We start from the raw sequence: 16,947 nt of genomic DNA, 5'->3' as shown, positions 1-16,947 counted from the left end.
ACAAAAAAAAAAAAAAAAAAGTGGGTCTCTCCTGCCTCAGCTTTCCAGACTCCAGGGATCACAGGTGTGCACCACCAGGGGCACCCAGATGACCCAGGGATTATTTAGCTGTGTGTGCTGGGGACTGGAATGTAGCTCAGTGGCAGAGCAAGTGCCAGGCCCTAGGTTTAATCCCCAGTACTGAGGAAAACAAACTATGTGTGTCTTAGTTTCCAAATACGGAGAATGTTCCAGACACTTCCGTTATTGGTTGTTTAATTCCATGGAGTTTATCCTCTGTGATGTTGGCTGAGTCCCGTTTTGGGGTTTTCCTTGTGTGGGGCCAGCTCTGGGGGTAGGTGCCTGCCTTCAGGACTCCCCTGGCTGCTCCCACTTTACAAAAGGCCAGCAAGGCAGGGCTGGAAGGGATCCTGTGCCCTCCCCAGGCCGATGCCAAAGCTGCAGGACCTGGCTCCTCCTGACCAGGGCTCTGGCCTCACCACCTCTGCCTGGTCCTACAGATCCCTAGTAGGGGAATGCCCGGCCCAGAGGGGAACAGCCTGGCAGGGGAGGGACCCAGTGCCAGGACAGGCTGCCAGCGCAGCTCCAGGACACCCTCAGGAGCAGAACCTGCTGCATCTGCAGACCCAGGGGCAGCGGGGGACTCGGCACAGGGACTGGCTCTGAGCCCCACACCCTCCGCACTGCTGCTCTGGTGGAGCTGGGGGCTGAGCTGAGCCCAGACAGCAGGGGGCTGTGATGGGGAGCATAAGTGGGGACCTGGCCTCTGCCCAGACCCGCCGTCCTCCCTGAGGTAGGAGCTGCCAAAGGCCCTAAGGATGCGTATGGTCAGAGGTACGTGGGGGTCCGCCCCCGCCCACCACTGCCTGAGTGAGGGGACGCCTGGCCTCTCTGAAGCCCGCAAGCACCGCCTCTGGGCCAGCAGCCACCACCAGCTCCCAAGTATGCGCAGGCATCCACACCCAGGACCATGAACACGTGCGTGCACTCACACACACATGCACACACTCACACACAGGGCCACTGCCCTCCACCACCCCTGTGTCCAAGCAGAGCTCCTGCAAACTGTTAGAAGGTTTGGATAGCTCTTCCCCAAAACTTCCCGGCAGCCCGGAAGGGCCCTCAAAGTCTCGGCTGCTTCTGTCAGTTTGCAGCGGATCTGATGCCGTCCCAGTCCCGAGGCTTCCCCCGCTCCCTACCCGTATGCGCGTACACACAACGTGCACATGTACACACAGAGGCACATACAAATGTGTGTGCACACACTCGTACAGGCCCTACACATGCACCCACACCTCACACAAGTGCGACAGGCACACAGGTGGCCACAGCATCATGATGCTGGACCAAAGCCTCGCCGGCCGCAGACAGCACCACAAATGGCACTGCCAGAGGCCACATTTGGCCCAGTGTCCTGTGTGCAGAGCCCAGGACTAGGGGACCAAGGGGTCCTCTTCCAGCAGTCAGGCCCACTGCCCCCACAACCTGATACACGCCACCAACTCAGACCACAGCACAGCACCTCTGCGTGAGTTTATTACCAGAAGATCAGAGAGACTCAGAAAATAAATATCTGCAGAGAGGAAACCAAGCAGAGGGGAGGAAACTTCCAGGGTGGCAGATGAGGCGGGGTGGGGTGGGATGCAGGAGGGCACTGCCACTCATGCCCTGCCCAGAAGTCGGGGGCTGGAGCGGCGCACTCGGGACTGCTGGGCCTGCGGGAGCCCGCACATGCTGTCCTGGCACAGGCAGCTCTCGATGTGAGTGTAGGTGTGGGGCAGCGAGCCTCCGTTGGGACAGTCCAGGACCACCTGGCGCTGGACAGTCTTCTCCTCCTTGCAGCAGGAGCAGAGGTGGTCCAGGGCCTGTGCCTCTGCGGAGTACCTGGGAGGAAGAGAGGGCAAGGTACCTCCTCCGGCAGCGCCAGCCCAGCCTTTCTTGGGCCTCTCTGTGGGCGCCTCCCCCGACCCACAGGGGGCATGCGCAGCCAGACTCACATGGCAAACGTCCCACAGGACCCAGAGCAGTAGTTGGTGGTGACACTCTTGGCACAGCCGGCGTATGAAATTTCCTTGACGACTGGGATGGTGGCACAGGGCGCTCTGGTCTCGTTTAGAGAAATGCCTGGGGCAGAGGAACGGGACAGAGCCTCACACCAGGCTCCAACTCCAGCACAACCAGCCCTCAGCCCTCCCAAGGGCTCTGGCCTCCTCTGCCTGGGAAGGGGCTTGCTCCTCGGAGTCCACTGGTCGGATGTCTGGGGCACCCTCCCCGCCTCCCTCCTCTGGGACGCCTGTCACCGATACTCACATTTCCTGCAGCACCCGTTGGGCATGAGTGTGATGGAGCCCTGGAGGGAGAGCGGAGTGAGCGGGGCAGGGCTGGGTGCCCCTTCCTGCGGGGGTGAGGTGGGGTGGGGTGCGAGAGGGGTGGTAGTGGTGCAGAGCAGGCAGGAGGGCCAGCGCCCCGCCTGGCCAGCTGCAGACAGGCCAGCTGCCACTGTGCCAGCCCAGAAAACCAGTCCCCCAGAAAAGCAGGGTCCCCCACTCTGGGGAGAGCGCAGCCAGCACCCTGATGGCCCCTCACCGGGACGCAGCTGCTGGGGTCGAAGTCCGGGCAAGTGATGTTAGAGACAGAGGTGATGAGCTGGTTGTGGATCTTCACACAGCTGAAGAAGGTGCACTTGTTGTCGGAGTTACTCTCTATGTCCCCAGGCTACAGGCGGAGTAGGGCCAGGGTGAGGCACAGGGGCCAGGGACCCCAGAAGGAGACCAGAAGGCCAGGAACCCCAGCAGGTGTAGCTTCCCAGACGGGAGGCCACCCTGTGGGGCCAGAGCCACTGGCTAAGCAGAACCAGGGCAGTGGGTCAAGAGACCTGTCTGTGGCTCCCCAAAAAGCTATAGCCACATCTGACTCCCCCAAACCAGGGAGTGACCTTATTTGGGAAAAGGGCCCTGGAAGCTGTCATTAAGTGAAGGGTCTCGAGATGAGCCCATCCTGGGTCTGGTGGCCCTAATCCAGTGATGAGTGTCTTTGTGAGAGACAGAGGAGACAGACGGGGAGACAAAGGCGAAGACTGGAGCCCCAGCAATGTAGGCGACAGGCAGGGTCCCTCCCAGAGCCCCCAGCCTGGACTTGGGAGCCCCAGAGCCAGGAGAGTCTGCTCCTCCTGTTCTAGGCCACCGCAGCCCTGGGACACCCCGCCCACAGTGCCTGGACCGGGGCAGCCTCTGAGCACCTTCAGGATGATGGACTGGCCGCTGGGCAAGCCGATGATGCAGTGGGTCTGCTGGCACTTCCTGCAGCACTCACCGGGCGCTTCCACAGGCTCAAAGCCCTGGGACACAGGGGAGGAGGGCTGAGATCCATGCTGGGGAGGGTGACATGGGTGGGACAGAGGAGGGAGACTGAGGCAGGGCCAGCAAGGAAGCACGGCTTACGGGGTCACAGGAGACGTTGCAGGGCACGGGTGTGCAGGCGATGATGTTGAGCTGGGTGTTGCTGTTGACTTCCTGGGTGCACACGCAGTCCTGGCACTTGGAGGAGAACACTGGGGATCCAGGCTGCAGACATGGGGGCAGGTGATAAGGACCCCGAGCACCCAAGCCCAACCCAGGACACAGCTGTGCCACCCTATGCACCCCGCCCCAGCCTGGCACTCACCTGGTACTCTGCATTGTTGTGCACACACACCTGCTTAGCCTCTGGAGAGAAAGAGCACAAAGGCTGTCAGAGGCCTGCCACGGAGGCACGGGGTGCAGGTGGAAGGCCCCGAAGGCTGCTTCCCTCCTCCTGCCTCCCTCCTGCCTCCCCGCCCCCACTCACCACAGGAGTGGACTGGGCAGCACCGCCCAGGCACCATCTTGCTCTTCAACTCAAAGCCCAGAGAGCATGAAGGGGGCTCATTTTTGCACAGGCTGGTGTTGCACCCTGAGGCGGAACAGGGACGTGAGGCTCCCGCCTTCTGTGGGTCCCCCCACCCTCACAGGCCAGCCCGCTTCTCAGGCCGGCACATCCCGAGCTCAACAGACAGCGGGCAGCGGGAGCCACACGCACAGAGGGCTGCAGTGAGCCCAGCCTGGGAAGGACAGGTCCACCCGCCTCTGCCCCAGGGCAGCCTTACTGCACAAGGAGACATTGCAGCAGGTGTCGGCTGGGTTGGCCTCAGTGACCAAGTAGCTGCCCTCCTCCTCGCACGTGGGCTGGGCCTCTTGACTGCACTGCCTGGGCTGGCAGACAATGCCGCTGCCGCCCTCCAGGCAGACACAGTCCTTGCAGTCGAAGACAAAGTGCTCCCCAAACTGCAGAGAAAACAGGGTGAGCAAGGAGAAGAGGAGGCCCGGCCCTACCACACCCCAGCTTCACCAAGGCCTGGCCCACGGCCAGCCAGGGAGAAAGGAGCTGCATGGGGTGCCCAGCTGAGGGGCCACAGGAAAGCTGTGCCCCTGCCACCTCTTTGCCCACGAGGCACATTATGGGATGGGTCAGGGCTGCTCACTCAGGGCACCAGGCTGAGACCACAAAGCCAGCACCAGCTCCCCAGCACCCGCCAGCATGACCTGGCACAAGGCAGAAGCACCCCACTACCGAATAGGGAGGTGAGGAGTTGACTACATGGCCAAGGCCACACACAGGAGACATAGACAGCACTGAGGGGACCACCGGGTATATGTGGGGTGATGGGAGGAGAGGCAGCCGGATGGATAGGCAGAGGGGGTCATGGATGGCGGACAGACGATGAGCTAGCAGGTGGAGGGACGGATAGAGAGACCGACGGACACCTGGGTGGTCAGTGGATGAATGGAGGGAGAGACAAAAAGAGGACGGATGCATGAACAAAGCAATGGCGAGGTGGTGGACGACAGATGGATGGTGACTGGATGGACAAACCAATGGAATGTGTGGACTCCCCACTCCCTACTCCAGAAGTTAAACGTTCACTACTCAGTCTCCTGGTTTCCCGGTCCTCTTCGCCCTGGCCCACCCCACCTCCCCAAACTCGGGACTTGTTGGGGAGTCCCACCCCCAGCCCGAGGAGGAGGACCTACCTCTCGGGGCACATTGTCTGGTCCCACACAGCCTGGGGAGAGAGAGGAAACCATCCTGTCAGCACAACTCCTGGGGTCAGCCCCAGGCACCTCCCGCATCCCACCCTGGCACTGAGGTGGGGCGCGACCTACCACACATCTTCACGCAGATGTCATAGCCAGGGGCATAATTCATGGTGCCGTCCGGACAGAAGCAGCCTTCCGCCAGGAAAGAGGAGTTCTGTGGGGAGCTGAGGGGCAGAGGAGCACTCAGAGGGTGGGGCGGGGCTGGTGGGCCTGGAGGGCTGGGACTCAGACCGGCAGGGGCAGGTCTCCGAGGTGGGCGTGGAAGCTGGCTGGGACCCTCTCCTGCAAATTTCCAGCAGCCTACCTCGACTGGCAGGTGGGCTCCTCCGAGGGCCCGCAGGCCTGGTACTGCCTGTGAGCTGGGCATGTCACAGCTGCAGGAGGGAAGCATCGGAGAAACAGCCCCCGTGAGTGGAGCCTCCCCTTCTTCTGAGAGGGCTGGGGTCCCTCTGAGCTCTCCCCAGCTGGGCCACAGTGCCCAGGCCACAGAGCAAGGCAGCACTCCCAGGCCGCAGCCTCTCAGGCTCTCCTTCCCCACCGGAGGCGAAGGCTTCAGCCCTGACCTCACACCCAGCTGCCCACATATCTGGTCAAAGCCCAGTGGGCTCTGACTTCTGGCTGGGTGGGCACGGAAGAGCCCAGTGCTTCCTGGGCAGGACAGGGAAGGGGCTGGTGGCACTCACCGCAGGTCCCATTCGTGTGTCCCCGCCAGTCCACACAGATGCCCTGCTGGGAGCAGAGGGCCGCGTAGGCCTGCACACTGGCGCATTCCATGCCCGAGTTCGGAGCAAAGCAGCTGTCAAACACGCAGGCCTCGTAGTAGTGCTGGGGGGGCACCCAGGGGTGGCACTGGGCAAACAAGCTGCACAAGGAGGGGTGGGTCACACAGTGCCCACCTGCCCCGCCTCCGGTAACCACCAGAGAGGGAAGGGAAGGTGGTGAGCGCTGTGTGCCACCAGGGGCCCAGAGATGGAGCACAGAACCCCAGCCTTGGCACAATGCCGGGCTGTGGACCCCGACTCTGGGCCATACTGTGCCCAAGCCCAAGCCCCCAACATCAGCCCTGAGTGCCAGTTCTGCCTGGTGGCCATCTGGGACCTACACTGTGCCAGGAGGCCAAAGAAATGGGATCAAAAAGCCCCTGGACCTGGTGCCCACCCACAGCACCACTGCAGCGCTGTCCCAGCCACTGCGACTCCGGTGAACACAGAGGTCCTGCCCCTCCCTGAGGCCAGCGACCAGCAGGCTGTCACCTGTCTTTGATGAGTTCGCAGAAGGGAGACAGGGTGCAGTTCTCCAGCAAAGTCTGTGTGACAGCTGGGCGTGGGGTGGGGATTTCAGTGTGGGGACAGTGTGGCTTGGAGGGGTCGTTCACCACCCACTGGTCAGCAGCCAGCTCACAGTTGGAGGTGACCTCCCCGCTGGGCAGCACACAGTCATCTGCTGTGCTGTTGGTGCAGGTGCCTGCAGAGGAGAAGGGCTGCGTCGCTCCCAGCCAGGACACGGCCTCAGCCAGGCCTGAGAGCGCCGACCAAGCCGGGCCAGCTGATGTGGGGTCCCCAAGGGACCAAGCCCAGGACCATGGCCCCAAGCAGAGGAACAGGAGACCCGGAGTCGGGTGCAGGGGGTCTGGGGCTCACCACACTGGCCCTTGGTGTTGTTGCCAAAGCGCTGGTAGGGCAGACTGATGGAGAAGGACAGGCCATTGTAGGAGATGAGGGCACCAAGCTCTGGGATGTCCACCACGAAGTTGATACCCGACTCGTATACCTTCAGCCCGTACTTCCTGTAGGGCAGGGCCACCGCCTGCTTGTTGACCTGTACCTGTGGTCGGCACGAGGGTCAGGAGGGCCACCGGGACCTGCCACCCTAGTGGCCCTCCCCTGGGGCCCTGCCCCCTCCTGCTTCCACTCCATTGCCCAGGACAAATGCTGCCCAGGTGGTCCCTGGGGAACTAAGGAAAATGCTCTCCTGGGAGCCCACACAAGAAGCAGGATCCCGGAGCTGGTGACCACTGGGCCTGCTGCTGCAGGGGAGGGGGACCCAGCTAGGCACAGTGCCCCATCACCCCTCCTGTGCTGGGGAGGCAGCTCAGGTGGGCACAGGGGATACACACAGGGGCCTGTGAGAGAAGCTGGATGTGTCCCTGAGTGAGGACCCGGCCCTCTCCCGGCCTCCAGCCCTGCAACTCCATCCTCTGTCTCCTGGACCAAAGCGAGACAGAGCCCATGCCACGCCTAGGGTGGACACCCCACGTACCTGCACCTTTATGGGCTTCATCTGCAGAGTTTTGATCAGCACCTCCTGGGTCTCGTGGCGCACGATGAGCGTGCGGGGACAGGACACCTTGTCATTGACATCGCAGTGGTAGTTGTCGATGTAGACACCGAAGTTGTCCACCGTGGAGGTGACCTCCTCCACTAACACGTAGGTGCAGTTGCCCTGGTAGCTGTAGTAGAGCCCGTCGAAGGTGACGAAATGTGGGTCGCCCCAGCCTGTGCAGTAGCCTGTGGGATTGGGGAGGTGGTTCCAGGCATCAGCAGGAGCTGAGGGGCTTGAAGACAGCAGTTCCCAGGCAGGGACCCTTGGGCGCCTGAGCCCCAGAAGAGTGAGTGCCCCCTGCTCAGGCCACCATAGCCGTCTGCAGGACTGAGGGACTCCATTCCAGAGACAGAGCCCCTGCCCCACTTCACAAGCTTTCCCCTGCCCTACACGAGGGACAGGCTGAGAGAGCGGGGGGGACTGTGCGTCTGGCCCTCAGCAGCTCTTAGCAATCAGGGTCCGAGCCCAAGAAGCCCCAGGCCCCCCACACCGGGAGACTGACCCTCAGCACCCGCCCCAGAGGAGGTGGCCCAGGAGGATGAGGCTCACAGTCACACTCCCAGTGCCAGCAGCAGCCGTCAGGGTCCATGACTTGCACAGGCTTGAGGCCATTGGAGCAGGTGGGCATGGGTGGCGGCTTGCACTCCACCTCCACGATCTCCACCACGTTGTCATGCTTGCAGATGGCCATCGTGCAATTACACAGCCACCAGCTCTCATTCTCCTGCAGCATGGAGGGTGTCAGCCAGGCTGCGCTCAGGGCTGGAGGCCAAGGGGGGCTTCCTGGGCCCCAGGGCAGCAGCCACCTGGGTGGTGAGGTAGGTGCGGCAAGAAGGGACCCCGCCCATGCAGACCCTGCACCCAGAGGCCACAGGGCACCTCACCTGGGGATGGTGCAGGCAAGGTGGTGAGAGCACCGTGGGCCAGTAAAGGTAGCACCTCAGGCCTTGGGACCTGGACACTGACCCACTTGGTACTGGGGACAAAGCCAGTCCTGTCCACTGACCTCTCTTGGAGGAATGAAGTCTGGGCACCCAGAAGGCTTGGTAGTGACTGGTTTGCTGGGCTTTGGTGTGGAGGGAGTGGGTGTTGATGTGGAGGGCGTTGAGAGCGTTGGGGAGGGTGTGGACGGGCAGGACCAGTTGAAGAACTGCAACTCGCAGTCCAGGGAGCAGTTTACATAATAGCAGGTGTTCCCATGGGTCCCGTTGTACACCAGATCACCTGCAGGGGAGAGAAAGACCCCGTCCTCACACTGTCCAGAGGCAGGGCTGGCACTGCGGATCCCAAGGGGGCTACAGGAAGGAGCCCCTTCCTGGTGTCAACCTGTCCCCCAGGACTCCCCGAGTCAATGCTCCAATTCATATGTTAAGGGCATTAGGAGGGGCGTTGGGAGGTAAGCAGGACCCAAGAGGTCCTCGGGAGAGGCCCCTCCATGACATTAGTGGCTTTGTATAACAAGCAGACAGATGGACACCTGAGCTATCAGGCCTGCTCAGCCTCACCCTGGGATGCCCTCTGCCACGTCATGGAGCCAGTACCCTGCTCTTAGAATCCCAGCCCCCAAACTGTACCTTAAACAAACCTCTACTCTTCATGGCTTGTCTGGGTTCAGTACATCATTATAGCCACAGAAAAGGGACTAAGATGATCACCATCCTCACTTGGGTGGAGTCCTCACATTTTACCCACCCCACCACCTCAGGGGACACTGGCCCTGGTGCAGGGAGACCTCCTCCTCCCAACCCCTACCTCCTGCCTCTGGAGCAAGCTGCTAGTCGGGACCTTACCCTGGTTCCTGACCTAGCAGGAACAGCAGGGAACAAAACCATCCTCAGATGCCTGAGCATTAGTCAGGAACAACATGGGTACCTGGCTCATAGTAGGTGCCATTCAAATAGCAGCAGAAGGAAAGGGTGGAGCCAAGGGTCTCCCAACCAGTGCTGGGAGTCTGGATCGGTGTGGTCTCCAGTGTGGTCGGCTCAGTAGAAGACAGACTGGTCTGGGTGGAGGTGACCGCAGTGGTAGTTGGCACAGGAGGCGCAGGGGTGGTGGAGGTAGATGTAGGAGTTGTAGTCCTCGTGGTTATGGTCAGTGTGGTGGTGGGGGTCCCTGTAGTGGTGGACACTAGGGTTGGAGTCATGGTCTCTGGAGTTGTGGTGATCTGGGTCCCTGTGGTGTTGGACACTGTGGTTGGGGTCGTGGTCTCTGGAGTTGTGATGATAGAGGGAGTTTTTAGGGTGATTGGTGTGGTGGTTGGGGTCTCTTTGGTTGTGGTGCTGAGTGTGGGTGTTGGGGTCTCTGTTGTAGTGGAAGGAGTTGGGGTCTCTGGTGTAGTGGCTGAGGTCTCTGTAGTTGTAGTAATGGATGTGGGTGTGGGTGTTGATGTCTCTGTGGTTGTGCTGGTAAGGGAAGTGGTTGGAGTCTCTGATATAGTGGTTGTGGTCTCTGTGGTGGTGGGTATAGGTGTTGGGGTCTCTGGTGTGGTGGTTATTGGGAGAGTGGTTGGAGTCTCTGGAGTGGTGAGTGTGGGTGTTGGTGTCTCCGTAGTTGTGGTGGTAGAGGAAGTGGTTGTAGTCCCTGGTGTGATGGTTGGTATCACTGTGGTTGTAGTGGCAGGTATTGGGGTCTCTGTGGCTGGTGTTGTAGTCTCTGTGGTTGTGGTGGTGGCTGTGGTTGTTGGGGTTACTGTGGTGGTGGGTGCTGTAGTTGAAGTCTCTAGTGTGGTGGTCGAGATAAGGGCGGTAGGGCTGGTGGGGCCAGATGTGAAGATACATGGCCCACAGCACTCAACGTTGATCTCATAATTGATGCAGAAATTCTGAGGAATGACCCCACCTGGCTTTTGGTCTTCATTTCTGCATACCAGCCCAACAGAGATATCACATGTCACAATCTGTCCAAGCTCTTCAATTGAAGTATTAGTGTACTCTACAGCTCTACAGGAAATATTGGTAGCTGTCCAGGGAGGTGCACAGACATCTTCAATCCGTTCAAAATCTCCCCCCGGCCTGACAAATTGAGGTTTACCAGAATCCACCCAGCCACTCCATTGGCATGCTATACATGGAGTATTTGTGTATGGTGTCTCAGTTGATGGAGTTGGTGAAGTGGTAGTCCTGGTTGTTGTTTGAGTAGCAGGTGTGCTCGGTGGTGAGGTGGTAGGTGGAGTAGTAGTGGTGGTCAGTGGCCAGGTTGGTATACTTGTCGGTGGCGTGACTGGAGTGGTTGTCAAAGGCAGGGTTTGCGTGGAGGTAGGTGGTTTCTCAGTAGTGGTCAGTGGCGAGGTGGGTGTAGTTGTCACTGGAGTGATGAGTGTGGTGATGGACAGCGGGGTCGGCGTGGGGGTCGGTGGCGTGGTAGTGGTGGCCTCTGGCATGGTCAGTGTAGTTGTCGGTGGGGTGGCTAGAGTGGTGGTCGAAGGCGGGGTGGATATGGGGGTCGGATTTGCAGTAGGGCTGGTCAGTGGCATGGTCGGTGGAGTTCTGGGTGGTGTCACGGACATGGTAGTCGACAGCGGGGTCAGCGTCGGGGTTGGTGGTGTGGTAGCAGTGGTCAGTGGTGTGGTCAGTGCAGTTGTTGGGGGTGTGACTGGAGTGGTAGTCGAAGGACGGCTTGGCGTGGGGGTCGGTGGTGCGGTAGTAGTGGTCAGTGGCGTGGTTGGTGTAGTTGTTGGTGGAGCGACAGGGGTTGTGGTCGATAGCGGGATTCCTGTGGGTGTCGGTGATGCAGTAGTGGTGGTCAGTGGTGTGGTTGTTGTAGTTGGAGGTGTCGTGATAGGCGTGGTGGTCGACAGCGGGGTCGGCGTCGGGGTTGGTGTTGCAGTAGTGGTGGTCAGCGGCGTGGTTGGTGTAGGTGTCGGTGGAGTGACGGGCGTGGTGGTCGACAGTCCAGTAGGTGTGGGGGTCGGTGGTACAGTAGTGGTTGTAGGTGAGGTGGTGGGTATAGTTGGAGGTGCCGTGATAGGCGTGGTGGTTGACAGCGGAGTCGGCGTCGGGGTGGGTGGTGTGGTAGTAGTGGTCAGTGGCGTGGTCGGTGTAGTAGTCGATGCAGTGACGGGTGTGGTGGTCGACAGCGGAGTCCGGCTGGGGGTAGGTGGTGCAGTAGTGGTGGTAGGTGGTGTGGTAGGTGTAGTTGGGGGTGGCGTGATAGGCGTGCTGGTCGACAGCGGGGTTGGCTTGGGGGTTGGTGGCGTAGTAAGGGTGATTAGTGGCGTGTTTGGTGTAGTTGTCGGTGGAGTGACGGGAGTGGTGGTAGTCAGAGGAGATGGCGTGGGCGTCGGTGGTGTGGTAGTGGTAGTCAGTGGCGTGGTTGTGATAGTTGGAGGGGGCGTGATAGGCGTGGTGGTTGACAGCGGGGTCGGCGTCGGGGTGGCTGGTGTGGTAGTGGTGGTCCGTGGCGTGGTCGGTGTAGGAGTCGGTGGAGTGACGGGAGTGGTGGTAGTCAGAGGAGATGGCGTGGGCGTCGGTGGTGTGGTAGTGGTAGTCAGTGGCGTGGTTGTGATAGTTGGAGGGGGCGTGATAGGCGTGGTGGTTGACAGCGGGGTCGGCGTCGGGGTGGCTGGTGTGGTAGTGGTGGTCCGTGGCGTGGTCGGTGTAGGAGTCGGTGGAGTGACGGGAGTGGTGGTAGTCAGAGGAGATGGCGTGGGCGTCGGTGGTGTGGTAGTGGTAGTCAGTGGCGTGGTTGTGATAGTTGGAGGGGGCGTGATAGGCGTGGTGGTTGACAGCGGGGTCGGCGTCGGGGTGGCTGGTGTGGTAGTGGTGGTCCGTGGCGTGGTCGGTGTAGGAGTCGGTGGAGTGACGGGAGTGGTGGTAGTCAGAGGAGATGGCGTGGGCGTCGGTGGTGTGGTAGTGGTAGTCAGTGGCGTGGTTGTGATAGTTGGAGGGGGCGTGATAGGCGTGGTGGTTGACAGCGGGGTCGGCGTCGGGGTGGCTGGTGTGGTAGTGGTGGTCCGTGGCGTGGTCGGTGTAGGAGTCGGTGGAGTGACGGGAGTGGTGGTAGTCAGAGGAGATGGCGTGGGCGTCGGTGGTGTGGTAGTGGTAGTCAGTGGCGTGGTTGTGATAGTTGGAGGGGGCGTGATAGGCGTGGTGGTTGACAGCGGGGTCGGCGTCGGGGTGGCTGGTGTGGTAGTGGTGGTCCGTGGCGTGGTCGGTGTAGGAGTCGGTGGAGTGACGGGAGTGGTGGTAGTCAGAGGAGATGGCGTGGGCGTCGGTGGTGTGGTAGTGGTAGTCAGTGGCGTGGTTGTGATAGTTGGAGGGGGCGTGATAGGCGTGGTGGTTGACAGCGGGGTCGGCGTCGGGGTGGGTGGTGTGGTAGTGGTGGTCAGTGGCGTGGTCGGTGTAGTTGTCGATGCAGTGACAGGTGTGGTGGTCGACAGCGGGGTCCGGCTGGGGGTAGGTGGTGTAGCAGTGGTGGTAGGTGGTGTGGTGGGTGTAGTTGTCGGTGGAGTGACAGGCGTGGTGGTCGTCAGCGAAGTTGGCGGGGGAGTCGGTGGTGTGGTAGTGGTGGTCAGTGGCGTGGTTGTTGTAGTTGGAGGTGGCGTGATAGGCGTGGTGGTCAACAGTGGGGTTGGTGTCGGGGTTGGTGGTGCGGTAGTAGTGGTCAGTGGCGTGGTCGGTGTAGTAGTCGATGGAGTGACGGGAGTGGTGGTAATCAGCAGGGTTGGCGTGGGCGTCGGTGGTGTGGTAGTGGTGGTCAGTGGCATGGTTGTGGTAGTTGGAGGTGGCGAGATTGGCGTGGTGGTCGAGAGCGGGGTCGGCGTCGGGGTGGGTGGTGTGGTAGTGGTGGTCAGTGGCGTGGTCGGTGTAGGTGTCGGTGGAGTGAGGGGTGTGGTGGTTGACAGAGGGGTTGGCGTGGACGTTGGTGGTGCGGTAGTGGTGGTCAGTGGCGTGGTTGTGATAGTTGGAGGTGGCGTGATAGGTGGGTTGGTTGACAGCGGGGTCGACTTGGGGGTTGATGGTGCAGTACTGGTGGTTAGTGGAGTGGTCGGTGTAGGTGTCGGTGGAGTGACGGGCGTGGTGGTGGTCAGCGGTGTTGGTGTGTGCGTTGATGATGCCGTAGTGGTGGTCAGTGGCGCAGTCGGTGTAGTTGTTGGTGGAGTGACGGGTGTGGTCGTTGACAGTGGGGTTGGCGTGGACGTTGGTGGTGTGGTAGTGGTGGTTAGGGGCGTGGTTGTTGTAGTTGGAGGTGGTGTGATAGGCGTGGTGGTCGATAGCGGGGTCAGCGTGGGGGTTGGTGGTGCGGTAGTGGTGGTCAGTGGCGTGGTTGGTGTAGTTGTCGGTGGAGGGACAGCCGTGGTGGTCGATAGCTGGGTAGGCGTGGGGGTCGGTGGTACAGTAGTGGTTGTAGGTGAGGTGGTGGGTATAGTTGGAGGTGCCGTGATAGGCGTGGTGGTTGACAGCGGGGTCGGCGTCGGGGTGGGTGGTGTGGTAGTGGTGGTCAGTGGCGTGGTCGGTGTAGTTGTCGATGCAGTGACAGGTGTGGTGGTCGACAGCGGGGTCCGGCTGGGGGTAGGTGGTGTAGCAGTGGTGGTAGGTGGTGTGGTGGGTGTAGTTGTCGGTGGAGTGACAGGCGTGGTGGTCGTCAGCGAAGTTGGCGGGGGAGTCGGTGGTGTGGTAGTGGTGGTCAGTGGCGTGGTTGTTGTAGTTGGAGGTGGCGTGATAGGCGTGGTGGTCAACAGTGGGGTTGGTGTCGGGGTTGGTGGTGCGGTAGTAGTGGTCAGTGGCGTGGTCGGTGTAGTAGTCGATGGAGTGACGGGAGTGGTGGTAATCAGCAGGGTTGGCGTGGGCGTCGGTGGTGTGGTAGTGGTGGTCAGTGGCATGGTTGTGGTAGTTGGAGGTGGCGAGATTGGCGTGGTGGTCGAGAGCGGGGTCGGCGTCGGGGTGGGTGGTGTGGTAGTGGTGGTCAGTGGCGTGGTCGGTGTAGGTGTCGGTGGAGTGAGGGGTGTGGTGGTTGACAGAGGGGTTGGCGTGGACGTTGGTGGTGCGGTAGTGGTGGTCAGTGGCGTGGTTGTGATAGTTGGAGGTGGCGTGATAGGTGGGTTGGTTGACAGCGGGGTCGACTTGGGGGTTGATGGTGCAGTACTGGTGGTTAGTGGAGTGGTCGGTGTAGGTGTCGGTGGAGTGACGGGCGTGGTGGTGGTCAGCGGTGTTGGTGTGTGCGTTGATGATGCCGTAGTGGTGGTCAGTGGCGCAGTCGGTGTAGTTGTTGGTGGAGTGACGGGTGTGGTCGTTGACAGTGGGGTTGGCGTGGACGTTGGTGGTGTGGTAGTGGTGGTTAGGGGCGTGGTTGTTGTAGTTGGAGGTGGTGTGATAGGCGTGGTGGTCGATAGCGGGGTCAGCGTGGGGGTTGGTGGTGCGGTAGTGGTGGTCAGTGGCGTGGTTGGTGTAGTTGTCGGTGGAGGGACAGCCGTGGTGGTCGATAGCTGGGTAGGCGTGGGGGTCGGTGGTACAGTAGTGGTTGTAGGTGAGGTGGTGGGTATAGTTGGAGGTGCCGTGATAGGCGTGGTGGTTGACAGCGGGGTCGGTGTCGGGGTTGGTGGTGCGGTAGTAGTTGTCAGTGGAGTGACTGGTGTAGTAGTCGATGGAGTGATGGGAGTGGTGGTAGTCAGCGGGATTGGTGTGGGCGTCGGTGGTGTGGTAGTGGTGGTCAGTGGCGTGGTTCTGATAGTTGGAGGTGGCGTGATAGGCGTGGTGGTTGAGAGCGGCGTCGGTGTCGGAGTGGGTGGTGTGGTAGTGGTGGGCAGTGGCGTGGTCGGTGTAGTTGTTGGTGGAGGGACACTTGTGGTGGTTGATAGCTGGGTAGGCGTGGGAGTCGATGGTACAGTAGTGCTGGTAGGTGACATGGTGGGTATAGTTGGAGGTGGCATGACAGGCGTGGTGGTCAACAGTGGGGTTGGCGTCGGGGTTGGTGGTGCAGTAGTGGTGGTCAACGGCGTGGTCGGTGTAGGTGTCGGTGGAGTGATGGGTGTGGTGGTCGACTGCCCAGTAGGCGTGGGGGTCGGTGGTACAGCAGTTGTTGGTGGTCGATAGCGGGGTCAGCGTGGGGGTTGGTGGTGCGGTAGTGGTGGTCAGTGGCGTGGTTGGTGTAGTTGTCGGTGGAGGGACAGGGGTTGTGGTAGATAGCGGGATTACTGTGGGTGTCGGTGCTGTGTGAGGTGGTGGATAGAGTTGGAGGTGGCGTGATAGTCGTGGTGGTCGAAGGCGGGGTTGGCGTTTGGGTGGCTGGTGTGGTAGAGGCTGTCAGTGGCGTGGTTGGTGTAGTTGTCGGTGGAGTGAGGGGTGTGGTGGTTGACAGAGGGCTTGGCGTGGACGCTGGTGGTGCGGTCGTGGTGGTCAGTGGCGTGGTTGTGGTAGTTGGAGGTGGCGTGATAGGCGTGGTGGTCGACAACAGGGTCAGCGTCGGAGTAGGTGGTGCGGTAGTGGTGGTCAGTGGCCTGGTCGGTGTAGTTGTCGGTGAAGGGATAATCGTGGTGGTCGATGGCCGGGTAGGCGTGGGGGTCGGTGGTACAGTAGTGGTTGTAGGTGAGGTGGTGGGTATAGTTGGAGGTGCCGTGATAGGCGTGGTGGTTGACAGCGGGGTCGGCGTCGGGGTGGGTGGTGTGGTAGTAGTGGTCAGTGGCGTGGTCAGTGTAGTTGTCGATGCAGTGACGGGTGTGGTGGTCGACAGCGGGGTCCGGCTGGGGGTAGGTGGTGCAGCAGTGGTGGTAGGTGGTGTGGTGGGTGTAGTTGTCAGTGGAGTGACAGGTGTGGTGGTCCTCAGCGGAGTTGGCAGGGGAGTCGGTGGTGTGGTAGTGGTGGTCCGTGGCGTGGTTGTTGTAGTTGGAGGTGGCGTGATAGGCGTGGTGGTCGACAGCGGGGTCGGTGTCGGGGTGGGTGGTGTGGTAGTGGTGGTCAGTGGCGTGGTCGGTGTAGGTGTCGGTGGAGTGAGGGGTGTGGTGGTTGACAGAGGGGTTGGCGTGGACGTTGGTGGTGCGGTAGTGGTGGTCAGTGGCGTGGTTGTGATAGTTGGAGGTGGCGTGATAGGTGGGTTGGTTGACAGCGGGGTCGACTTGGGGGTTGATGGTGCAGTACTGGTGGTTAGTGGAGTGGTCGGTGTAGGTGTCGGTGGAGTGACGGGCGTGGTGGTGGTCAGCGGTGTTGGTGTGTGCGTTGATGATGCCGTAGTGGTGGTCAGTGGCGCAGTCGGTGTAGTTGTTGGTGGAGTGACGGGTGTGGTCGTTGACAGTGGGGTTGGCGTGGACGTTGGTGGTGTGGTAGTGGTGGTTAGGGGCGTGGTTGTTGTAGTTGGAGGTGGTGTGATAGGCGTTGGTTGTTGTAGTTGGAGGTGGCGTGATAGGCGTGGTGGTCGACAGTGGGGTCGATGTCAGGGTTGATGGTGTGGTAGTGGTGGTCAGTGGCGTGGTCGGTGTAGGTGTCAGTGGAGTGAGGGGTGTGGTGGTTGACAGAGGGGTTGGCGTGGGCGTCGGTGGTGCAGTAGTGGTGGTCAGTGGCGTGGTTGTTGTAGCTGGAGG

At 61.0% G+C, this 16,947-nt stretch overlaps 1 protein-coding gene across 1 annotated transcript in view; it reads right to left on the bottom strand.

Annotated features, from left to right (window-relative positions):
* Positions 1–1,577: 1,577 nt before the first annotated feature.
* The window catches only part of Muc2 (mucin 2, oligomeric mucus/gel-forming), a 33,130-nt gene continuing 17,760 nt past the window's right edge, over positions 1,578–16,947 (bottom strand). The window contains 21 exon segments of the mRNA XM_033764764.1: positions 1,578–1,884; positions 1,998–2,124; positions 2,311–2,350; positions 2,587–2,715; positions 3,239–3,337; positions 3,441–3,563; positions 3,664–3,704; positions 3,826–3,930; positions 4,124–4,301; positions 5,049–5,080; positions 5,181–5,278; positions 5,419–5,488; positions 5,798–5,976; positions 6,368–6,578; positions 6,755–6,938; positions 7,374–7,621; positions 7,986–8,160; positions 8,443–8,660; positions 9,309–15,455; positions 15,584–16,733; positions 16,735–16,945. Of these exon segments, the coding sequence (XP_033620655.1) occupies positions 1,662–1,884; positions 1,998–2,124; positions 2,311–2,350; positions 2,587–2,715; positions 3,239–3,337; positions 3,441–3,563; positions 3,664–3,704; positions 3,826–3,930; positions 4,124–4,301; positions 5,049–5,080; positions 5,181–5,278; positions 5,419–5,488; positions 5,798–5,976; positions 6,368–6,578; positions 6,755–6,938; positions 7,374–7,621; positions 7,986–8,160; positions 8,443–8,660; positions 9,309–15,455; positions 15,584–16,733; positions 16,735–16,945 (9,988 nt within the window). The 3' untranslated portion in view covers positions 1,578–1,661.

The sequence above is a fragment of the Fukomys damarensis genome, unplaced genomic scaffold (assembly GCF_012274545.1).
Source record: "Fukomys damarensis isolate Sample0158 unplaced genomic scaffold, DMR_v1.0_HiC HiC_scaffold_16, whole genome shotgun sequence".
NCBI lineage: Eukaryota > Metazoa > Chordata > Mammalia > Rodentia > Bathyergidae > Fukomys > Fukomys damarensis.
The sequence above is the reverse complement of the archived record's forward strand: the minus strand, read 5'-3'. Positions and strand labels throughout refer to the sequence as shown.